This window comes from Erithacus rubecula, assembly GCF_903797595.1.
Source record: "Erithacus rubecula genome assembly, chromosome: 1".
NCBI classification, from domain to species: Eukaryota; Metazoa; Chordata; class Aves; order Passeriformes; family Muscicapidae; genus Erithacus; species Erithacus rubecula.
The window spans coordinates 31,727,142-31,751,505 of NC_136658.1; the positions used below are offsets into that span (position 1 = coordinate 31,727,142).

General features: G+C 44.3%; 4 protein-coding genes across 6 annotated transcripts in view; 3 read left to right on the forward strand and 1 right to left on the reverse strand.

The window, feature by feature from the left end:
- Nucleotides 1–1,642: 1,642 nt before the first annotated feature.
- CCDC89 (coiled-coil domain containing 89) lies at nt 1,643–7,476 on the forward strand. The gene is given in 3 exon segments (XM_079303956.1): nt 1,643–4,104; nt 4,107–4,325; nt 4,327–7,476. Coding segments are annotated over 3 exon segments (1,017 nt in total). The 5' UTR covers nt 1,643–3,679; the 3' UTR covers nt 4,700–7,476.
- Nucleotides 7,477–7,522: 46 nt separating this feature from the next.
- On the forward strand, nt 7,523–14,590 carry CREBZF (CREB/ATF bZIP transcription factor). Of its 3 annotated transcripts, XR_013773995.1 has the most exons (4): nt 7,523–8,612; nt 9,261–9,338; nt 10,666–10,736; nt 13,305–14,590. XR_013773995.1 is itself a non-coding variant. In XM_079303872.1 (3 exons), the coding sequence occupies exons 1-2, from the start codon at nt 7,690–7,692 to the stop codon at nt 9,307–9,309; spliced, it is 972 nt and encodes a 323-aa protein (XP_079159998.1). In that variant the 5' UTR covers nt 7,523–7,689; the 3' UTR covers nt 9,310–9,338; nt 10,666–11,694. The 3 variants fall into 3 exon arrangements, 1 of the variants encoding a protein (XP_079159998.1); XR_013773996.1 differs by lacking the exon at nt 13,305–14,590 and having other exon boundaries at nt 7,523–8,694; nt 10,666–11,694; XM_079303872.1 differs by lacking the exon at nt 13,305–14,590 and having other exon boundaries at nt 10,666–11,694.
- Nucleotides 14,591–14,886: 296 nt separating this feature from the next.
- LOC306801157 (transmembrane protein 126A-like) lies at nt 14,887–20,231 on the reverse strand. Its single transcript, XM_079303925.1, has 5 exons — nt 19,715–20,231; nt 18,187–18,311; nt 16,254–16,447; nt 15,734–15,848; nt 14,887–15,148 (listed from the first exon to the last, which is right to left on the reverse strand). Exons 2-5 carry the CDS (start codon nt 18,300–18,302, stop codon nt 14,944–14,946), a joined length of 630 nt encoding a protein of 209 aa, XP_079160051.1. The 5' UTR covers nt 18,303–18,311; nt 19,715–20,231; the 3' UTR covers nt 14,887–14,943.
- Nucleotides 20,232–20,314: 83 nt separating this feature from the next.
- Nucleotides 20,315–24,364, forward strand: part of DLG2 (discs large MAGUK scaffold protein 2) — a 966,889-nt gene continuing 962,839 nt past the window's right edge. Inside the window, exons 1-2 of the mRNA XM_079303594.1 lie at nt 20,315–20,463; nt 21,069–22,136. Of these exons, the coding sequence (XP_079159720.1) occupies nt 22,118–22,136 (19 nt within the window). The 5' untranslated portion in view covers nt 20,315–20,463; nt 21,069–22,117. The remainder of the gene's footprint in view (nt 20,464–21,068; nt 22,137–24,364) is intronic.

The following is a 24,364-nucleotide window of genomic DNA, read 5'->3' on the forward strand; positions in this document are numbered from 1 at the left end:
CCCGCTCCCATAGTGGTTTGCATTTCAGGGATTTCCTGAGGATCATTGCTCTCTGCATGCGTTTTGCATTTACGTGTTACAGCTTCACATATCACTCTGCAAGCAGAAAGTAACTTCGCAGCTGCAGGACTTCCCAATGTTGCTGCATTGTACAGTCTGAGATTTAAAGCGTCCCAAAGAAATGGATTAAACAGGTTTTTTGGATCCTCATTCGGAAATTGTTCCTGGGCCCATTTTAAAAGATCTTTTAATTGGTCTCTGATGACTTTAATAGGATGGTCTTTGATCATTAACTCCGTTTGGTCTAGAATGCCCTTTTGACACCTGGACAATACGTTGCCCATTTTCATAGATTACCCTGAAGATAACAAATCACTCCTACCTTACTGGTAGTCAATTTCTTCCTCAGGTCCCTCTTTTTCTGTGAATGACCACAGCTTCTGGTTCACCTCCACCAGAGTTTAGGGATCTCCGAGCTCCTGTTCACCCTGGGGACTATTCCATCTTCCAGCTTCTTCTTCTCTTCAGGGAGCTATTAGACTCTGAGATTTTACAGGTGTCTTTGTTCCTCACAACACAGGCACCACTGTAACAGCGGTGGGAGTTTAGCATCACTTATTTAGTGGTTTGTCTCAATCTCTTCTGCCTTCACTCAGAGCCAGGATTAACATATGCACGATGGAAATAGATTTTCTCATGTTCGGGCTTGGTTGTTTATTAAATCTTACCAGAAAGTACAGAGCATTTGACAGCAGTTCTAGCTACCTGCTAGAAGTGAAGAAAATGGAAGAAGATGCAGCTGCTACAAGGTTTCTTAAAGCTAAACAGTCCACTAGAGAATTAACACCTATATTATTTATACTTTTAACCCAATAACTAAATTCACACGACCCACAGTGTGACACTGACTGACCAATCAGAAACCCATGAGAAAGGAAGAAGGAAGACAAATACCGAAGGAGACAATGCCCCAAATCCTCCATATTGTCCTTTACCTATTACTATACTATAAAAACATCAAATTTAAAACCCATCACCATATGAAAGCACACACTTCCATTTCACTACACACCCATGATTTTAACTCCATCACTCATATTTAGAAGCTGTCTCCAAGGACTCAAGTCAAAAGCAGTGTTCTCCAGGGGCTCAGTGCCTGACAGAACAGAAAGCTCAGAAAACCCAAAAAAACTTGCACATTGCACTTGAAATTAACTAATTTGATTAACTAATGACACAGGAGTACTAGGTACTCATCTAGGTTAACCAAGAAACTGAGCCAAGGACAAAAACTGTTCCTTAAGTACAAAAGTTCCTCCCCAGTTTTTAATACTTTTCACCATGTATGAAATTCTTAACTTCCAGTAGTATGATAATATGCTGATAGACAAATATGAGTTGGGAAGTTGATTAAGTCAAAAAGTTACAAGAAACTTGTTACTTTGCTATTAAGTCAAATTTAGACATCCATAACCAAAATTTTAAAGGTGCATAATTAGCTACTCATTAAGGAGCAGTTTGATAAATTAATTGCTATGCTTTGTCATAAAGATGAACTGAAATTAAGAATCAAAGCAGCCACACTCCTAGAATATCTTTATGTATATTCTTTCTTGTCTGGAGAAACACAATTCCTTCCTCTCCTTCATATTACAAATTCATATTTGTTTTAGCCCATATTTTTTTTTTTAGTCCATATGTGTGTATATGCATAGATACATATGTGTATATCTTCTAAATTACACCATTTTCACTTGCTATAAACCAGGCTTCCTGGTCCCAGCTGTCCTTTTGTGCTCTGTGTTCAGAAACCTCCCATCTCTGCTAGTAAGGCTGCAAACTTGAGTTGGTGCAGCAACTCCCATTGCTTTGGTTTTACCCATTTTGAAATGTGTTCTGTGCCCTCTTCCTCCTGTTTGCTTCATGTCTGTTACCACAGCACTCTCTTCTTTCTCCTTTGTTTTCTTTTCCAGACTATTCAGCAAACCTGCACTGACTTCTTTCTTCCAGTTGCATTTATTTTTCCTTTCCCTATCCTATCTGCCAGATTTTTATTAGCTGCTGAATAAAATTGCAAGTTGTTCAGGGCAAGGTCTGTCTTTATTTTCTATGGACCTTTAGTGTGTTCTGAGGACAGAGCCTGCATTCTGATCTCCTCTGGCATGTGCAGGGAGTAAGCTGAGAACAAGGAGTTCTTCAAGCTCATGGAAATTCTTTCCTTTTCCAAATCTGTGTGCTTTTGAGAGTGCCAGCAATGTTTGTTTGCTAAGAAACACTGCCAGCTCTTTCAGCCACCCTGGTGGGGCTGGCCTGGCTCCAAGCAGCCTGGATGAGGTCATGAGCTCTGGAGTGACTGGATTCAGAGTCTTACCTCTATGGAAACAGAACCTCACAATAGGAAAGACAACAGACAGCAGAAAGAAAATACCTGGTAAGGAAGTAGTTTTCTCTTCTTAAATCCTGTTCTTCATTGTATTTCCCCTGGATGGCCTTAAACTTTTCAGTCCTCCCCCCTCTCCTCCATTATTTGCAAAGGATTCAAGGTAGCAACAGCAGTGCGGGAGTGCAGGATGGTGGAGGCACAGCTGGTGTCTGTGCTGCAGTTGCTTACACAGCTCTGAAATTCTTTGTGCTTCACAGGTGTTTCATTCATTTTTGCCGTACATTATCTTTCATCCTTGCTTTAAGCTGGCTCCTTACCACATCCTATCTTTACCCCAGTCAAACCTTGGCATTCACAAAACCTGATTGTCAGCATGTTGTTTCAGGTCTGCATCCAAATGAAAATCTTGTAGATGAGTTTTAGGCTAATTTTTCAAATATCTGGGTAGCATGCTGTGTGATTCAGCAGAAATAATCATTTTGGTGCATATGTAATATAAATATTTTCCTTATTTTTACATGAAGAACCAGACTTTTAAAATTACATGCCTAAAATAATGTGGCAGATCAGTATGAAAACTCAGATGAGGAGCTGTTTCTCCAGGCTCAGAGGCTTTGTACCACAGAGCATTCACTAGTTATTAACATTGTATAGATCTTTTATTTGATTCATAAATCTCAAAGCATGGGGTAAGGCTATTCAGTTATTTTTAGCAAGCAATGTACAAGCAGAGAAATCTTGTAAATCAATTTGAAGTTTGACGTAACCCTCTGTGTTTTATTTGCAGTTACAATACAGAGCTGTAGGAGAAAATAAAGGCAGAGGAAAAGAATTGCATAAGGAATTATTTACAGCTTTATCACTTACAAGCTTTTTACCTAAATAGAATAGTAGTTCTTGTAGCTACAACACTAGTGCCTCGAGAAGGAATAATTAGTGAAGCTAGTCATCAGCAAATGAATAGCCTTGCACAAATTCTAAGCCCACATTCTTTGCTTTTGCTCATGGAGTCTGGCAGCCTTGGGTCTCAGTGTGCCTGACTGAACCAGAGGAGGGGGAGGGCAGCAGGCCCGTGCAGTTGCTGGCTGTCATTGGGTTTGGGAGGTTCTGTTTCCCCACATCAGTTTCTCTGGACTTCCAGAGAAACACCACCTGCTTATGGCAGCAGAGTTGGCCACACAACCACTGGGCACTGTTTAATTATGCTGAGTGTCACTAGCAGAAGCAGCCACTATAAAAGTTTATCTTGTCTTTGCATGAGACAGGGGCTCCATGACTTAGGAGACAGGAACAGGGATGGCCGACTCCACAGGTGATCCAGAGACAGGCAAAGACATGGAACATCTGACAGAGGGCTTGGAGGAACTCTGTGAGAGTTCTAAGGAGCAGAGTGAGGAGGTGCTGCTGCTTTCACACCTAGAGCAGCATCATCATCTTGTCTCTATACTGAGGAAGAAAGGGGATGACACATATGAACGCTGCAGAGACCTGGAGCAGCTTAACACGGAGCTGGAGAAACTGAGGGCAGAGGATGCTGTGAAAATTAAAACCCAGACCCAGTGTGTTCAGTATTTGGAGGGGTGCTTCATGGGTCTGGTAGAAAAGATGATCCAGGTCAAAAACGAACACAAAAACTGGCACATGCAGCTGTGGGAGGAGAAGAAGCACTGTGGCAGGACAGGGAAGCACTCCTCAGCCAGGCTGAGGGGAAGGAAGCTGAAGTGCTCCAGCTGACAGCCCAGGCCAGGCAGCTCTCACAGCAGTTGTGCTCCTTTCAGCAGAAATACACTTATGAGAGTCACAGAGCCCAGGAGCAAGAGAAGGAGTTGCTGGAAGCTCAGAGCCAGCAAGCAGGTACCTACCCCCGGGAGGTGGATTCACTGAAGAAGCAGCTGCAGCTCCTGCAGGAGAGGCACCAACAAGCTGCTGCAAGGGCTGAGCAGGCAGAGTCAGCAGAGGGCTCAGGACAGTGAGCTGCAGGCCAAGCTGGAAAGGGCACATGAAGAGAAAGAGCAGCTACTGAACCTAGCCATGGAGAGGAGCAGAGCTCTGCAAGATAAGGAACTGGAGATTCAGAAGCTGGAGGAGAAGCTAGAGACTGTGGAAGAAGCCATGCAGAGAGAAGGGAGATGCCTCAAGAAAGAGGCAGCTCTAGACAAAGATCTGAAGGTTCAAGAGCTCCAAGGACAGCTAGAACATAGCAAGCAGGCATACAATGAACTCTTGCTGCAGTTTGATGCTTACAGAAAGCACAGTATGGATTTGCTGACTAAAGAGAGAGCTCTGATTGTCAAACTCAGTCACTTTGTTGCATAATTGCATTTTTTTCTATGTTCTCCTCTCAACAGGTACCTCTATGGTGACACATTCCTGAATTTTGTTCCTTTCCTTGGGATCATCTTCTGGTTTCTTGACACCATCCTCACCAGTTTAAACCCTCCTCCATTGACAGTTCTGTAGCCTTCTGTCATTACACTTTTATGAAAGTAAATCACTATGCTCTTAAATCTGAGCATGGATCATTGAACCAGTCAAACCTGTGACATGAATGATTAGGGTGGAAAACATAAAATATGAACTTGATTTATTTAGTGCTAACCTCTGCTGAATCATAGGTTTTCTTTTTTTTTCTTTTATTGTTAAAACCACTTTATTTTTCAAAATGACAAAAAGCTGAAACTTGTAGCCTTTTGTATTTGATTCTGCTTTGAAGTTCAACAGAGGCTGGGCATGTAAGAGGCTCTGAGACTCCAAGAAAGAAATTCTACCTTGCAGTATCTTTGCAATTCTCTAAATTCAGGAATTTAACAAGTAATCCAATAATCTCATACAACAACTGATTCTTAAGCAAATTACTGTTTATAATTTTCTTGCAATTTTACAGATTCTGTAGTCATTTAAACCCTATTTAATGCTATATATCCCCATTCACCTCAGAATAAATTGTAAGGTTTTTTTGGGTGATATCAATGTGTTCTTTGGAACAGGACAATGTTCTAGATGTTCCACCAGGGCTTCTTTCCAGTTCTTAGCTGTTTCCTGGAGATAAATATTAGTGATACACTCTTCTATTTTGTGCATGTCTGGCAGCTTTTGACAAAAAGAAAAATCTTTCTTGTCAGCACTGTGGGATACAGAGACCTCCCACTCTCTCCTGCTGATGCCCTAGGCAAGAAGGAAGTTTTTTGCTGCTGAGTTTCAGCTCCTATTCTTTAAGTCCCCAACAACAAAAAAACCCCAAACCAACCACCTTGACGGGCCAAAGAGCATCCCCCCCCTGGGCTGTAAGCAGCTGCCTCCAGAGTACAAGTTCTTTGCCACATGATTATGCCTTGGGATAACTCAAGAATGTAGGCAATGGATTGAGTGTATCTTGGTCCTGAGTATCTAAAAGCCACATCATAGTGTCAGACTTGCTGTCTATTGAGGTCATTTACAGAAATGACTGGAGGCAGCAGGTCTGGAGGCCAGTGACCAGTTTGTCTCAAGGACTGGCTGAAACAGATGTAGTTTCTGGCTCTGGCAGAGGATTCCTAGAGGAGCTGCAGATGACTCCATCCCTGGAAGTGTTCAATGTGAGGTTGATGGGCCTCTGAGCAACCTGCTCTAGGGAAACGTTTACCAGCTCAAGGCAGGGGGGTTGCCACTAAGTGATTTTTAGGGTCCCTTTCAACTCAAACAATTCTATGAATCTGTGATTCTGACTACATAAGCAGCAGCTGCTGGCAGTCTTTCTTCTCAACTTCTCTGGACTGTCCTTGAACTCACACAAATCCAGGTGAGAAGTATTGCTCTACCTGCTGTGTGGCGAACCACAGCATTTCTGATCCTGGCTCCTGCAAGTGTCATTTCACATGCTTTTTATGGACCACATTCTCCTACTTTTTAGCCATACTTTCTGCTCTGAGGTGCCCACCCCCCCACACACATTTAGTTAATCTCAGTGCTGGCAGCTACAGCAAAATGCCAACTGACTCACATTACACACTATGCCCCTGGTCTGAGAGCTAGCAGCTCTGTTTGAATTAGTCCATAGGCAGTGAGGAGCACCTGTATCCCTCTGGCTGCTGCAAGAGACCCTGAAACCAGGTGCCTAAATACTCTAAATCTGGGCAGAGACACCCTCTCACTGTGTGACAGAACAGCCCCTCAGGCCTCTGGCCCGGCCCCAGCCATGGGGTGTGCTGGGAAAGGCCCCACATTCTGCATTCCTCAGGGACATCCCCTTCCCACCCTTCGGCAATGTCCAGGTGTGAGAGACCTTCCCCCCACTCCCTCACATGTAAACCCCTTGTCACTGTCCCCCATTCCTTCCTTCACCCCCCATCACACACACACACCCCTCATGTACACCCACATTTCCTACACACCTCTCATCACCCCAACCCCACACACCTCCCCAGCCCCAGCCTCCCACACCTGTCACCCTGCTGTGCACAGAAATGGGATTTGTTCCCCGGTGTCACCAATAGTTACATATGGGAGATGTTAATTTACTCCGGAGTTGCACAAGCCTGGGTGCTTGGTGGTATTCCACAAATCAAACACACCAACTATCAAAACTTTTTACACTTTATATGTTTTAGCAAACAAGGAAATTGGTGTCACAAGCTACAAGTTACTTAGTTCTACTATTAATTAGTATTCTATAAGTTAATTATTCTCTCCTGCTAATTAGTTTACGTGCCCAAACTTTGTTTTTTTGGGGTCAGTGATCCATGAGTTGGTGGTTGGGATCTCCCCCTGCTGGAATTGTTTTACCCAGTCAGAGCTGATTTAGCACAATTGCCGAGTTGGATTTATTAATTTATTCCTTATGTTGGGAGTTCTGCCAAATGTCCTTGTGGCCCGTGTATTCCGCATTCTTTGTGTCCACTATCAGCAGTACATTCTTCTCCCCAAGCTTTGTAACCTCCCCCTAGGTCTGAGGTCACTGAAACGTGTTGAGCCCTAAACCTTAACAAGGCAATTCTAGTGACAATTATTAGTTCTTCTAACACCCGGAGATCCCTTAGAGCTCATTGGCTGCTCTCCGTTTCACGGATCTCCCTTCTCGTTGATTAGGCTTGAAAGCCTACAAAGATCAGAGGTCAGAGAACATCCTCTCTCAATAAAACTCGTTCATATCCCGCGTTTGGTGACAGTCCCCCCACGCTCCCAGACGCGCTTTCCCGCGCGCGGGCGCAGTCGCCAGGCGCTCCCACACCCCCCCACCCCGCGCGCCGCTTCCCGACAGGCCCCGCGGCGGCAGCGCCGGGCCGCAGCCTCGCGCGCCCGCAGGCTCCGCGCCGCGCCGCCGCTCCGCCATGCGCCACAGCCTCACGCAGCTGCTGGCGGCCTCGGCCGGCGGCGCCAGCCCCTCGGGCGCCGTCTGGCCGCTGGCCGGAGCGGGGCAGGCCCCGAGAGGGCGGGATGGCGGCGGGGAAGGCGACCCGGGCCCCGCGCGGCCCAAAGCGCAGCCGCCGCCGCGGCGGGAGCCCCCGGGCGCCTCGGAGCCGCGGCGGCAGGAGAAGGAGGCCGAGGCGCCCGGCGGCCCGCTGGAGGTGTGGGAGCAAGAGGACTGGTTCCCGGGGCTGGAGCTGGGAGACCTGCTGGAGGCGGCCCGGCCGGACTGGGACCTGGAGGCGGAGCTGAGCGGCTGCTTCTGTGGGGACCCGGAGCCGCTGCCCGCGCCGGGCCAGGGCCCGCGGCCGGCGGCGCCCGGGCGGAGGAGCGGCGGGGCCGGGAGCCGGCTGAAGGCGGCGGCGGCGGCGCGCTTGAACCGCCTGAAGAAGAAGCAGTATGTGCTGGGGCTGGAGAGCCGCCTGCAGGGCCTGGCTGCCGAGAACCGGCAGCTGCGGGACCGCAACCGCGGCCTGAGCCGCCGCCTGCGAGAGCTGGAGCGGGAGAGCAGCTACCTGCGGGCAGTGCTGGCCAACCAGAGCGCGCTGGGGCAGCTCCTGAGCCGCCTGGCCGGGACCCGCGCCGGCGGGCTGCAGCTCAGCACCAGCCTCTTCAGGGACACGGGCAGCCGCCAGCACCAGCACCTCCAGCCCGCCGGCGAGAGCAGCGACCACGACTACGCCCTGCCCAGCTCCCGGCCCCGCGGCCTGGAGGAGGCGGCGGCGGGGACTGAGGCGGAGGAGGAGTGGGCGGCCCCCGGCGGGATCTGCCTGCACGTGGACCGGGATCAGGTGTCGGTGGAGTTCTGCTCCATCTGTGCTCGGCGGGCAGCGGCCTCCTTCAAAATGTAGGGTCAAGTACCTGCTGCAAGTACTCGTGGGGTTCTCACCCGTAAGGGCCTCGCGTCGCGGCGGAGGAAGCAGGCAATGGTGCGGAGGAAAAGAAATTCTTACAGTGGTGATGGGGTGGTATTGGGGGAGATGCAAAAGAGGGGAACCTGGCGCTTACTTAAGTGGCCAGGGTAACGAAAAAAAAAAAAATCTCTCGAACGGCACGTTGGGAGCCAGACGGTGGCCTTGGTTTAAGGTGCTGTAAATCTGGCGTGTGGACGGTAGTGGTGTGAGCCTGTTTGGCGATGGGAGTCGCGCAGAGCTGTGTGCAGCAGTGCGACAGTGGTCGTGCAGACTGACACGGTGCCGCCAGAGCCCGTTCGCAGCACTTGGGTGAAAAGATCATGCCGACTTGATGCATGAAGGTGTGCTCGGCTCCACTTCGCAGTAAAGATAATGCTGACTACCCGGTCTTGAGTCAGATAATGTCTAGCCTGCTTATCCTGAGGAGCCGAAAATGCTTGCTTAGAAAACCAAACAAAAACTCCATTATGACATCGTCACTGGACAGACTTAAGAAAATAGTAATGATCGGCAAAAGAAAGCATGCATATAAAATTATACTGCATCTCAGTTATACATTACTATTAAAACTTCTCTGACAGTTTCTCTTTTAGGTGGTTGCCCTGCCAGGCTCCGTTGTGTAGGGGTTAAAGAACAGTCGTTTTCCACCTCGCAACCTGGTAAGGATCAATATATTCCCATAATGTGGTATCAGACAGCTTGCTTTGCTTATCCCAGTCTCTTGTAATGACTGGTTCAGAAAATGATTTCTCTGGTCCTTGGCCTAGTCTGCCAAAATATTTCTAGTTCTGGATGACAATTAATAGTAAAGGTTACAATCGCATCATTCTCATTAGCTGTTTTCCTCTTTTGGTTTTTGAAACAAATATGTTGCCTACATAGTAGCCAGTATAGGAACTACATCTTGAATTTAAAAAACATAATGCTTACACCATTGGAAAAAAAAATTTCCTATTAAACCAAGTATCTGATGAGCTGAAAAAGGAAAATATGCTAATGAGGGGAATGTGACATTTATAGCCTTTTATTACAGGGGACTGTCCCAAAAGTCTAAGTAAATTGATTTTTGAATGAAAATAAAATGCTGTCTAGTGTAAGGGATGTACGGTACTTTTCAAAAGCCCTTCTGTAGTTTGCTCTGATTGACGATGCAGAGTTTTACCTGATGAAACAACCTGAGCACTAGTTAAATCTCTACAGAGGAATCCTCACATAGAGGAGTCACTCTTGCGTGGACCTTTAAGGAGAGTTAGGTTTAAAGAATCAGTGCATCGAAGTAACTCATTACTTTGCCTTCCCATAAATAAATCTGTGTGCCCATGCACACTGAAATTGCTATGTTACTTCAGAGTAGCTTTAAATTTTAAAAATATTGCATGTATACGCATGTGCTTAACTCTACTGAAGAGTTCTTAATTTAGCCTCTTGCAGGATCCAGAAATCCATAACCCGATAGAATTAAGCAGAGTTTGGCGATGAGTAAATATGTATCTTGAGGCTAATGATATGAAAAAAGCTCCATAATTGTTCCTGAGATAGGAAGAAAAATAGTTTGACAAAAAAATATTGTGTGTTTTCTTGTACTAGTCAGTGTTTCTCCCTATCACAAAAGATGAGTGGGTTCTTTTTTCAGTTGTATTATAATGTTTAGGTTGTTTAAATGTATGTCAGTTGGGGGAAGAAGGATTGTGAAAATGATAATATGTAAAGTGAGGTTTCACAAAGAATACTTTTCTAAAACAGCTTCATTTATTAATTTCTTAAAAAAAGCTATTTAGTCATTCTGAAGTCTTGTTTCTTAAAGCCTTAAATTTTGTGTTTAAGGCTAGGTAGGTGAAAGCATTTTCTCTCAGTCGTTTGCTTTATTGGTGCTAGACCTTGTCATGTGTTCATCAGTAGAAAAGGAATTTGATTTTTCTTTGTGAAACGTCACTGTGTGATAAAGTATATGTGTATTTAGCATCCTTGTTTTTCTTTATGCTAAAGTGGATTCAGCTGTGTTGGGGCAGAAGAGACGGGACCAGCTGCTGGCCACATTTCCTGCTTTATTTTAAAAGGTAGTATAAGAAATGAGAATAAAGAGGTAACAGGGCTTTTGCTGTCTTCGGTTAAAAAAAAAAAATTAAATGCTGGGATTATTTACTGTCATCCAAGATGATTTTTCTTAAAAGGCAATATTCTATCAAACAGGTTTTACTCCACTGTATGCAGAATTCCATCTGTTCAGGGGATATTGCCAGCACAAAAGAGACTTAGTGGGATTAAAAGAGACTTAGACATACACTTCTGTGGTGGCATCAACAGGGCTGTTCAAAGTTTCAGTCTTGGGTAACTCTGCTGTAACTGATGGGTTATACCCATGCACAGGAGTCAGAGTTAGCCACCAGGACCTGCACTGACTGATATGCAAAATGGAAATGATTTAGATTCAACCTGCCTTGCTCACACTTCATGAACGTGCTTTATTTTGCAGTTTAATGTGCTTGAGGAAAAGAGAAACACTAATGTAGCAAGCATGGGATGTTCCAGTGGCATTCTTACGGTTACTTCAGTGTAGGAGTGTTATTTTAAGTTAATTTAAACATGCATTCTTTCTTGTTGCATCACTGCTGAATGGCAGGGTCAGGGGCAGTTCTTCTGGCCTCTGCTGTGAACCTGCACAATGCTCTGTTGTGACACGACCTGTGGCTGTGTCTGAGAGCAGCTGATTTTCTGACATGCAAAATGATGTATTGTGGTTCAAGAACAAGGTCAAGTCCCAAGAAAGTCAGTGGCTGCAGGCATTTCTAGTGCCTACTGAATCATATTTAAACCAAATAGAAGGGAGGAAGTTATTTGAAACTCTAACCAACTGTACTATCTGTATGGTGTATTATTAATGTAGCTTTTTGAAGTGAAAGCCTTGAAATGACATAACTTAATACTTGAAAATATATTGTAAATGTTTCTTTGTAATTATGTGCCATTCAGATAAGAATACAATATCATAATAAAATGAGACTTGTTCATCTTTCAGTTTATGGGCTCAAATGTTCTTTCATCTTTTTCTTTTCATGAATGATTTGATTCATTAAACAAAGTGGTAAAACAGAAAGGGGATAATGTTGTTGCTGCTATCTCTGGGTGACAGAGACTGGAAAACAAGATAAAATGGATCAGGGTATGCAGGAGAAATATTCTTGCTCATCTGTCTTTAAAGGTAATTTTGTGGTGATGACAACACAAAGGTGGTATTCCTTGAACTGCAGGTAGAGCTGTACTTCTGAGAATCAGCACTTCTTGTTTTTCATAGCTGTTTTTAATTTTTTATTAATATAGATATGTTTGATCAATATACCATGGAGGAGTTTCTGCTGCAATCAGCAATATTCTGGTTGTAGGGCTGTACTTACTATTTGTTACACTGTGAAATGACTGAAGGATATTTTAGGTATGGGAGCTGTTCAAATGGACTCTGTTTAAAGAACACCCTGTGCAAAAATTGCATGTTACCAGCTGCTGATTCTACAGTTTTCCACCCAGTTTAAGTGGGATATGCAGATGTGGAGAAATATCTCTGCCTGTGCTCATTAGTAGGAGGGTGCCAAGGACAGGACTTGCACATGTACCAGGAGTATGAGGGTGCCATTTGCAGGAGCTGTAGAATAGATTGTAATGTTGAGACAGCATTTAGAATGGTGCATCTGGAAGATAAAAGTGGTGCTTTTTTAGTCTTTCTGTTGGCTCTTATCTATAGCTGTTCTTGGCCCTCTTTTGGCCCTTGTTCAGACCTGAAGTAGTCTTTCTCTGGGATATGTAGCCTGTGCCTAACTTGTTTCTACCACAGTGGTGGAAGAAAGGATCCAACTAATACCTGTTCTTATTCAGTGTTCCTGGGGAGTTTGTTACAGTTGTCAGAGGCTGAGGACTGGTTCTTGGGGGTTGTAGGAGGTAGGTCAAATACTGTGTATGAAACCAGGAGTGGAAGGAGCATTCCCAGATTCCTGTTGTAGGCACTCTTCCACATGCATGCATGCCAGAACTGGGATAGTGTCTTGCTGTCCCATGGAGTTCTGAAACAATTTCAGACTTCATTGATTAACTTCTGAGAACACTTCTCAATAGCTTAAGGAGAAGTACAGAGGGTGTAATTGAAAAGTGTCCTTGTTCACAAACACACCACCTTCCTAGTCTCAGGAGTGTTCAGCTGACCTTTGATGTGACTGGTGCTGAACATGTAAAGTACATGCTTGCAATTTGCGCTGGAAACAGCTAGTCTTTGCAATTTACTAAAAATGTTGAGGAATATAACTTTTTTTTTTTTTTTTTAAATATACAATCTTCACCTTTCACTTCAAGAAATGAGTACCTGAAAGGATATGGTTTGTCTAGGTCAGACCACTAAACATCAGAACATGCATTTTGGTGACTGAGGATAATTGTGACTTCAATTTATACCAAAATGAAAGTAGTACATGGAAGGGAAGATACTTTTGAACCCTACCCTTTAATAAGCACTGGAATCTGTTTATGGTATTTTAACTATATCATGTTAAACTCTTGCAATATTCACTGAGCCAGTCATTGTCACTTTTCAAGATACTATTGCACAATAACACCTTTATTTTATGTTTTTATTATCACAGGTAAGTGGTTCTGTTGGTTAAAGTCTGATGGCTTCCGGAGATAGGACAATTCACTGTCATGTAAAATGAGAATCTCCAGTCGGGGTGATTAAGGTAAGGCCAAGCTGTCTGGGTGCAGACCAGGATGGGGACACCATGTGACAGCAGCACTTTGCATCAAGGACAACTAAATGATCTCTACCTAACAACAGGGAGTCTGTATTGCTGCTGCCCTGTACAGATCATGCTGCTGCTCCTAGTTAACATAGAAAGAATGTGTCATGTTCCTGCTCTAATGACCCATTTTTAAGGAAAAGATAGATAGGGATGATGAAACTCCTTCAATGTATTTTTATTAGCTTTACAGCATAAATTTTAACCCCTTTCAATTAAAGGTCACAATGCTGAATTCTTAATTCTCATTAATAAACATTTCCATGTGCGTGGAATGGGGATGCTAGATTTTTAGTGAAGTGACTGTTGACCAGTAACTGTGTAGCTTTTACAGTTACTGAATCATTTAGGTTTGGAAAAGATGCCCGGGATCCTCAAGTCCAGCCTTTGACTCATCATCAATTCCTTGACCAGACTATGACACCAAGTGTCACATCCAGTGATTTCCTGAACACCGCGAGGGATGGTGACTTCTGCCACCTCCTGCACACTCCATACCAATGCTTAACAAGCCTTTCTATAAAGAAATTCCTCATGTTCAACCTGAAACTCCTCTTGCACCATTTAAGGCCATTTCCTCTTCTGTCACTTGTTGCCAGGGAGAAGAGGCCAATCCCCACCTAGGAGGAGTAAGACTGTACATCAGATTGAAAGTATTGCGTGTAGAGGAATTTCTGATTTAGCTCTCAGACTTCAGAATACACTGAAGACACCATGCAGTAGGAGAGCTGCAATTTATATTGCTCTGGATTATACAGTCACCAATGTGAAGAGACACTTGAGTCTGGACCACTGATCTTAGACATAGCTGAGATATCCCAGTAACAGCACTTGCTCTCAGAGGCTGCCCAACACAGCCCCATCCTTCAGGAAAACACTTAATTTCAAGGCAAAATGGTTATAAGGACAAAGGCTGATTTTTTGATATGCTGGCAAGCCTGAGAGGACTATTACTCCACCTTGCTCTGTGATAAAAGTATTCTCTACAGTGTGACCCATCTAATAGTGTAAAAGGGGTAATCGTGTGACAGAAGTTTTGTGCTAGCAGACTGGAGAAAAGGGAGAAAAATACTCAGATTTTGAAGAATCTAATAAAACTCTGCCTTGATCTTCTCCCTTTTGTTTTGTTGTTTTTGGTGATTTGGAGATTTTTTTATAAATCTCTATAGTTTGCATTATGAAAGAAAAAAACCTCTTTTTTTCAAGAATATTCTTTATTTACAGCTTCTAAAAGAAGCTAGAATCAAATGTTAAGCAGGCACTATAAATGCTTTCTTGCCTCCCCTTTCCAAAACAACACACCTGTCTGTTATTTAGGTGTATACACTAAATTGGGAATACTGAAAAGCTTAACCTGCATTTAAGTTCAAAACTTCAGAAATGCCAGTGCAGACACTATGATTTTGTATTTAAAAAGACACAGCAAGACTTGTTTTTCTTGTTTATTATGGTTACTTATCCAAGGCAACTGAAAAGTTGCTTTACTTCATTCAGGTAGCTCTTCAGGATCCCTGCTAGTGTTCATCTGCAGCAGCATTTTGATATATATTCCGTGCTGTTTAGTGGCAAGGTACAATCCAGTCACAGCCTGTACCAGGATACCCAGACTCATCTTCCTAAAGACAGGCTGAGCAGTTGTGAGCCAGTAGCGCAACAGATTTTCTTTCCCTGGCAAGGGACTTGACATATACCTAAACAGAAACAGTGGTACTTAGTTTTTTCCCGTGCAAGTGTCAAGATTTAACATAAATATTTATGTAGATAGTAATTTTCTCTTCCTTCTCCTAAGCTAAATTCACTTGTTGGTACTGAGCTCTCTGGATAAATGCTTTTAAAACATCCTGACCATGCCCTGGGTCTCACCAAGCTTCGTCCTGTCCTTGATGTGCTCTGAACTACAAAGAATGACACCTGACAGGGACTTTGGCTGCCCAGGGTCAGTGAGGTCTCTTGGCTCTCCAGCCACCTTCAGTGGTGGCAGGATGGCAGCCACCACTGCACGCATCCAAGCACATCCTGGGAGACTTGGAAGGTTCCTGCTAAACACAGGGGCTTCCCCATGGATCACTTCGCAGATCTTATTTCACTTTGGTGTAGCTCTTACAAACTTCACTTTGTAATCAGATGACCTTAATGTAAATCTCCTTCTACATTCCTAAATGTCTACAAGAAGACAAATATGCACAGATTAAATATCTACAGAATTTACACTGAGAACTGAACATTTAGCCCATAAATACATTTCAGTCAATATGTTGCAGGTAAGAAAGACGTACCTGGCTGCTAGGCTTGCGTTCAAGGGGATAGCCAGGAAAATGGGATAGAATCCACCCATAACAGCACCTACTAATCCTCCTCTGATCACAGCACAGACCTCACAGTTCAGCTGACCTGCGTGGCAAACAATATTTCACTGCCAATATTCATATGTAATCCACCCCAAGAACCTGAAAACAGGCTCTTGACAGAAACTTCCAAGGTACAGGTATGCCAAAAATTATAAAGGAGGAGGACTCTTCTTTTAAAAAAAAACAAAAGTAATCTGTGAAAGAATTCCTTTAGAAATAATAAAAACATGTATTTCCTTTTCCACTCCACTTTGACAACTCACTGCTGTCCAATGCATTCTGTTTTTCAAACTCTGCTTTACAAACTGAGGTGTTTCAAGACTGTTTTTAAAACTACAGTTTAAGAGCACTGTTTGGCAGGGAGAAAATGCTCCTCTAGTGCTGCATTGTGTAACAAAGGAAGCAAAGCCCTTTGGGAAAAAAAAAATAGGAATAAAGATGTTTTTACCTGAAAATAAAGGGTCACGCACAAAAGCTTCATACATTGCTGCTGTTGAAAGAAATGGAATAACAGCCATTGGCAAAGCAGACACCAGTGAAGCCTTTCTGACATGTAGGATGCTCCTGAAGAAATTATTTGCTGCTAAGCCACATAAGCTTGAATTTGCTGCTAGGAAGTATTTTCCATGATTACAAAGGTTCCTGTGGAAGAAGGAAAGTCCTTTCAGCAACTGAGAATTAGAAAAAAGTTTAGTCAATACTACAATTCTCTTCTGAAAATCCTGCAACAAGGGGTAAGAGATGTCGGTCTCTCACTGGTGGAAAATGGAGTAGCTACTTTCAAAAGCAGCCACTGCAGCATCCTTGGTTACATGCCTGAGTTTACACACACTTCAAGACTAAAGTGACAGGTTGAGAAGCCCTTGGTACAATTTTTTTCCTCTCATTATTATAGTTAATGGAAACTTTATTAAAACTCTCATAATAAGCATGTTTCTAAGGATGTTTTCTGAAAACAAATTAGGAAATATACCAAAAACCAGATAATTTTAAAAAGGTCAATTTACTTATAATTCTTCTACATTTTAATATTTCAAATATATAAAAGATTTCAGAGATGTACTTAATCATCGTGCAAAACTTAAAACACTAAGAATGTCATCAAGAACACAAACTAATTCTTGTTTTGAATAGGAAAATTTTACCTTTGCAGTCACAGGCAGTGAAACACGGGCAAGCACGTCAATAAATATGGAGGACTGAGATTAAAATTTCAGCAGCATATTTAAGTGCTCTGTAAACCAGAGCAAATTAATGTACCCAGGACCAGCAGAGTCTACTTAGTGAGGTACAGAACTGCTACACTGCACAAAAGAAAAGGAGGATGGAAGAACTGAGGTTTGTGGTTTTTTGTCTGTTTGAGCTCCCTAGTGTTAAAAACAAGTGGTTGGATAAACAGGAACTCTCAGCTTGACTGCAGTGTGCTGGCTCTTCCCTTCCGGACATTAGTGAGCTCCCCTCTGGATACAAGCTTTAAATCCAACCAGGGCCTGGCAGCTACTTCTTTCCAAGCAATCCCTAAGTCCAGAGTTTCTATCCAGACATTACCACATCACTACTGAGTACCTGCCTCCCCTGCTCTCCTGGGGAAGGAGGAGTTTTGGAGGTTGATCTACACAAAGTTGCAGCCTTTTCCTTCTTGCCTGTGTGGGGAGGCCCTGTGTTACTACCAGCAGTTTGTTTAGCCAGCAATTTAGCCCTATTAAAAAATAAAATAAGCTTCTGATTACTCTTATTTCTAAAAAAGTTATCCAAGCTGATGCACGCATACAAATGTCTCCTAACAGAACCAACTCGGGTCCAGTAAGGTTTTGCAGTGACATACAGTATCAGAAACCAAAAGGTCATTTGTGAGGCCCAGAAGGCATTTAACTGGCTTTGTGCTGTACAGAACCCTGCTGGTGAGCCTGCAGGACTCCAGCTGACTCCACCATCACCACCTGGATACCTCAGCCTCGCCTTCCTGAAACAGGGAGCACTGCAGAATGAAGTGCAGAAACCAGCAGGTGGATGCTCACTCAGTTCTGGCCCCAGGCCAGCCCTGCTGGACACAAGATGACTCCAGCAGAATCGCATTTCAGTTTCTTAGAAAATTTTTTAGCTCTAGCACAGGACTGAGAATGCTCAAAGCCAGTCAGAGCTGATCAACCATCCAAACCCCAAGCACTAGGGGAGCACATGCCAGAAACCAGCTGAGCAGGACCAGAGCCAACACTAAAATAACACAGAACAAGTTTTCTTTTCTGGACAATAACAAGCATCTTCGCAATTAACTAATTTTGTAACTGAATGGAAAATTTGTAATACAAGAATAAGGAAAAAAGAAAGGCCTCTAAGACTTGAAATGTTTGATGCACTTCATTTACTTTACCAGCACTTACTGATCTGCTTTAGGAAGCTCATTGAACATCTTTTGTATGATTTCCATCCGCTTAAATCTTTCCAAAATTAGTCTTTGCTGCGGAGAATCTAGTTCAAGAAACTCTCTTCCTGTCATCTTGAAGTTCTGGATCACAAGGAAAAAAAAACCAAATGTAATCAAAGTTACATAGCCCCAGTATGAATCAGATAAACATTTAGACTCTCTGAATCTAAGACTGCCACTATGAATCACAAATGAATTTCCAATTTTGCATGGCAATACTCCAGGTTTAAATTGACTTAACTGTCAAATAGAACTGTAAGAAAAAACCCCAACCAAATAAATCCATACTTTGTAGACATAAATCAGAAAGCATACAGTTGCAGTGGGTTTGTGTGGCAAGGTTTTGGTAGCAGGGGGATGCAAGGATGGCTTCTGAGATGCCAGGAGCTTCCCCCATGTCCAGCACAGTCTGTTCCAGCTGGCTCTGAGACAGACCTGCTGCTGCCCAAGTCTAAGCCCAGCCCAACCACTAGAGTGGTGGTGTGTGTGGGAAAATTAAGAACAGACAAAAACTGCTGCACAACAGTGGCTGTAAAAGAGAAATGAGAGAACACATGAGAACAACAGCCCTGCAGACACCATGGCCAGTGCAGGAGGGGCAGGAGGTGCTCCAGGCATTGGAACCGAGATCCCCCTCACCCCATGGTGAGGCAGCTGTGCCCCTGCAGCCCATGGAGAAGCATGGTGGAGCAGAGATCCACCTGCAGCCTCTAGAGGATCCTGTGCCAGAGCAGCTGGATGCTCAAAGGAGGCTGTGACCCAGTGGGAGGCCTGTGCTGGAGCACACTCCTGGCAGGGTATGTGGCCAGATGGGGAGAGGAGCACAAGCAGGAGTGGGGTCCTGGCAGGACCTGTGAGCCTGTGGGGGACCCACACTGGAACAGCCACTGCTGTCACTGAAGGACTGACCCCTGTGGAAGGGACCCTCACTGGAGGAGCTCATAGAGGAGTGCAGCCTGTGGGAAGGACTCCTGTTGGAGAATTTCGTGGAGAACTGTCTCCTGTGGAAGGGATCACACACTGGAAAAAGAATGCAAGGAAGAAGGAGTGGTAGAGACAACACATGATGAACTGACTACAACCCCCATTCCCTGTCTCCCTGAGCTTCTAAGAGGAGGTTGTAGAGAAAAACAGGAGTGAAGGGAGGGGTGGAGAGAAGGAGATTTAAGGATTTGGATTTATTTCTCATTAGCCTATTCTGATTTGATTAACAATATATTTAATTTCGCAGTTCACTGTTTTGCCTGCAATGGTAACCGGTGAGTGACCTCCCTGTCCTTACCAGTCCTAAGCTTTTATTCATCTTCTCCCTGTCCTGCTAAGGGGGGCGGAAAGTGGTAAGAGCATCTGGGTAGTTCCTGAGGCCAACCCTTTGCAACAGTTCTTGATTATACTTGGAGTTTAATGATTCAAATGCTTCTTTTCCTACACGTTTTTTACTGCAGAGGAAATTCTCCCAGACTTACTTTGCCAACCATACTTACCTTACGCTGCTTTTATAACGTGAAGGCTGCGTCCCAAGCCCTGCCTATGGGACTGAGCCCGCTCCGCTTCGGGCTTGGCAGATGCGGGAGCGGAGACAGCGGCACAAGCGGGCAGGAGCTCACCGGGATCGCTTCAGGCCGCCTGAGGAGGGTCCCCAGACCTGTGCTTTGGGATCCCACAGACGGCACGTCACGGAGCAGTGAGCATCCCCCTCTCCCCGAGCCTTGCTGGAGGCAGAGGGAGCCCTCCCAAAGCCCCGGGGCCCGGCTCAGGTCAGAACCCTCACGCCGGAAAACTGCGGCTCGACCCCGACCTTCAAACCCCACCACTACCGGTCGCTGCCCCCGCACCGCGCTGACCCTCCCGGCCTCCCCGCACGACTCGGGCTCCGACCTTGAGCCGTATACGGGCGGGTACGGACGGACACGGCCCCACGGCCCTCAGCGAGTCGCTCCCGCCGCCTACAACATGGCTCCTCCCACCTCACGCCCTAACCGTGGGCGCCGCCATCTTACTCGCTCACATGACCAGGGCCTTCAGAGGCCGCCTGCGATTGGACCGCTGGCCGCCGGCCCAGCATGGCGGCCGCCGATTGGCCGCGGGCCGGCGGGCGGGGCCCGGCGCTGGTTGCCGGGGCGGCGGATGGCGGCGGCGACTCCTCGATGGCGGCGGGGCTGAGCGCGGATCCTGTACCGGCGGCCGGGACGCGGGGACTCCCCCTTCGCTGCGGGGAGGCCCAGTCCTCGGGGTAACCCGCTGACCCCCTCCCCTCAGCCCCCTTCCCTCGCCACCGGCTCCTTTGTGCTCCCTCCCCGTCCCGCCCCCTTCGAGCGCCCCTCGTCCCGGCTGCGTCTCCCTTCGCCCCACCTCCAACCCCTCCCTCATTCCCTCAGCTCCTGCCTCTCGCTTATCCCTCGGCAGCCCTGGGGGGAACTGTGCTCGTGCTTGAACCGAGCCTGGCTCCGCTAGTTCACCTGCACTCTTTCTCAGTGCCCCACCTTCCCGGCCAGCCCTCTGTGCTAGTTTCGCCTCAGAAAGCAGCAGGCAGACCCCTTTGGCTTGGAGAGAACGGGGAGGGTGGAGGAGCCCGAGGATGAGGGGGGCAGCCCGCGGGATGCGGGGACGGGCAGATGGCAGCTGCGAGCCTCGGAGAGCGAGGCAGAGCCGCCCCTCCGGCAGCGCAGCTCCGGCTCCCGGAGCGGACGATGCGCAGCGGAGCCCTCGCCTGTGCATCCAGCTCCTTGTCGCGGGCGAGGGGAGCGCTCCCAACCTGTCCGCCTGTCTCAGGCTTTTCCTTAACGGACTAGATGAGGAACATCTATCCCGTTTCTGTTTCTCTTTTTGTTTTTCCAGAAAAAGGGGGAGAGAGAGACAGGCTGATACTGAAGCCAACCAGCTGCACTTCTGAGTAGGAAACTCCGGACTGATCTCATGGCTTGCTTTTTATTTCACTAATACTTCATTATCTCTGAAAATGAACCTTTTGTGAAGCTCTTCTCCTAACTCTTCTTATTCCTCTTTCACGAGGTGTCTGCTGCTGTGCAAGGGAAGGAATGGCATGAAGTAAATGACTCCGGTGTAAAGCAGTCTGCTTTGCCCAAGTGCCCAGTGGGCAGCACTGTCACTTTAATAATTCCAGGTCAAGGGATTGCTTTCCTCGTTTTCAATCCTCTCTTTTAATACATGGGAGGATCAGAGGGACATTAAAGACCGTAAGGCTGGGTGGCTTGCAGATAATAAAAATGAAAGTGTCTGCCCAGTGACTTCTGTTGGGTAAGAGGGTGATATTTGAAGGCTCTTGTCTGGTGAGGAAAAAGGGATCTTTTCAGGCTGCTGTGTAGTCACCTAATACATAGCTAGCAAAATTAATTCAAGAAGCAAAAAAGCTTAAAGAGGCACTTTGGATTGTTTTTGTCTTCCTCCTTATTTGGATTACTTGGACATTTTTGTCCTGCAAATAATATGTTTTTGAGCATGTACAGGTGGAGTATTCAGACAGCTGCCTAGAGATGGACTGTGCCTTAATTGTATTGCATAAAATCTTCTAATTTTCAAACTTTGCTGCCAGAAGAGGAGTTATAATAAGGTTTTATATTGCCAAGGAACGTTTCCTCTTGTATTTTTATAGAGTCAAATATATTTTAAAGAAATTGAAAGCATCTCTTAAAAAAGAATCAAAAAGCTTCTTTTTCACCCCTTTTTTTTCTTATTTGTGGAGAGCGTCGGAAGTCCAATCCAAGGGATCAGCAAGGATTCATAGAAATGAAGATTGAAGCTGCATTTCCTTACTGAACTGTGAAAGTGTTCTGCAATAAATAGTCAGTTCCTGACCTTGCAGAGTGTTCCAGTAGTACTTCATTGTAAAAAAGTGATTGCAACCAGATTCAGAAGTAGGAAGAAGAATGCCTGTCAAGAAGAAAGGTGGGCTATGAAGCTTCATATCTCATATTGCGTCTTCATTGTGTTTGATTGTTGATTTCTAGTACTTAACAACTTCAAATTAAAAATGCTTTAATGGGGAATGGAAATCGTTTTTGTTTTGCATTGAAAGTGGGAGAAAAATCTGTGACTTAAATAATAATTTTTAAAAGTAATTTTATGCTGTGTCTTAAGATTTATGTCAAATTTGGCCTCAAATGTTTTTTTTTTGTAATGATCAGCCATCCCAGATTTTGAACAGACACCAAGAGAAAAGCTTGATGTTTAATTTTGTGAGAAGCCTCCCTTACAAACACTAATAAATTTTAAAACTGTAGTTTTATCTGTTATCTATCTGTGACATGTTTGGCGGATAAACATCAGCTATCAGTAGCAGCATAAATAAATAGCAAAATTGAAAGGCTAATTTTGAAATCCAGTTATGAGAGCTGTGTTTTGAAGGTGATTTGAACCTGTTTTTTTTTTGTTTTTTTTAAATGTGATTTTAACTAGTTTGAATTTCCATGCTTTAGTACAATAAAAAGCAACTGTCTTTAGGGCTGTAGTATGGCAGCATTTAAGAAAAGACAAGTAGTCTTATGTTTGGCCTCTTCTCACCTCAAGTTTGTGTTTGCAGCTTTGGAAAATGTGGCTTCCAGTGTTCAAACAACAATTGGGAAGTATATGAAGGCAAATTGTTACTCTGAAAACTCTCGCAGACCTTAGGTTATTTCTGGTTTCTTGCAGATTGGACACCAATTTAAAGTTTCTGAATATGCTAATAGAATAAGGGTCATGGGAACCTTTTTTTATTCAGCTCATCTATCCAGATGTGCCTGGATCTGATCTATCCCAGTATCTGATGATACAAAATGTGAGGGAAAGGGCAAAAAGTGAATGTTACAAACATAAATGAGGATGTAATTGATGTGACTTTGGATTCTCTTCTCTATAGGAATAACTCATTAGTTTTGAGTTAAAATTTACTATATAAATAATTATAAGCCGTGCAGATTGGTAGAATTATTTTCGTTATAAAAACAATTAATGGGATTTTGTGATTGTATTTTAAAAAATGACAGTGAGGAATGAAATTCCAAACCTGAAATATTTTAATGGATGGCATTGTCATTCATGGAATTGCTTGCCTTTATGTGTAGTAAAGGTGGAAACGTGTGGAGGAATTCCCTTCTTAATAATTCATCCTGCTGTGCTGTAAAAGTGTCACCCTGATGTACTGGTATGGCTTCTGTATCCTATCTGTTTACAGAAGGAAAACTGAGGCTTTTAATAATTTAAATTTTAATCCTGATTTAGGTGATTTACACTGAGGATGTTTCTGTGATGGATGTTCAGCTATAATTCAGTTTCCAAATACTTGCTGCAGGATTTTTGGGGTGAAATCTTACAGGCTGCTTTGTGCAGAAGTGAGAGTGTCAATCACAGCAGTCCCTTCTGGCCTTAAAAATCTGTGAATTTCCTCTTTTTTTCCAGGCAGTTTGGGTCAGTCTTAGTGTACACCAAGGCTTGACTTTCTTCTTTGGTGTTATGAGGATGTGTGTTTTGGCAACATTAAAATATAAAGTCAAGAGACCAAAATACCACCCTTGAAATACTTTAAATTGTCACATCAGTCAGTGTGCTAAAGTTGCCAGTGTGAATGCATTTGATTATTAAAAGGGTATTGTTAAGAATGTATTTAAGCATGTAAATTGCAGGATTAAAAATTTTGGCAAATCAGCAACTTCATTGTGATTTTGAATGACTTAATTTGTCTAGTTCATGCAATAGACTTTAACTTTCTAAACGTAATTAAAAGCATGCTAGCAACTCAGAACATTCTACCATTTTTAGAAAGATTGTTATTTTTTCAAGTAATCCCTGTTACTCCTGTGAATATTAGGGAGATTGAGGGAATTCTTCCATGTTTGGTTTTTGGGTTTTTTCCCCATTTATTTGCCTTACAATTTTGACAGCCATTTGTGGGTAACTAGTTTAGTATTTATATGATGGCTTATTTTCCATTTCTGGGGAAAATTTGGGAGTTTGTGTCTGCTGTCCTTCCCATTGAGGGCATCTGTAGAAATCTCAGTGGGATACTCTCTTGTAGGCTGTGCAGAAGTATTTCAGTATCAGCATTGAGGACAGGATTATCCCTCTCCTTGTCAGCACTTCTTTCTGCATTGCTATTTTGGATTTGATTAAAATATTCTCCTAAAATCAGTATGGAG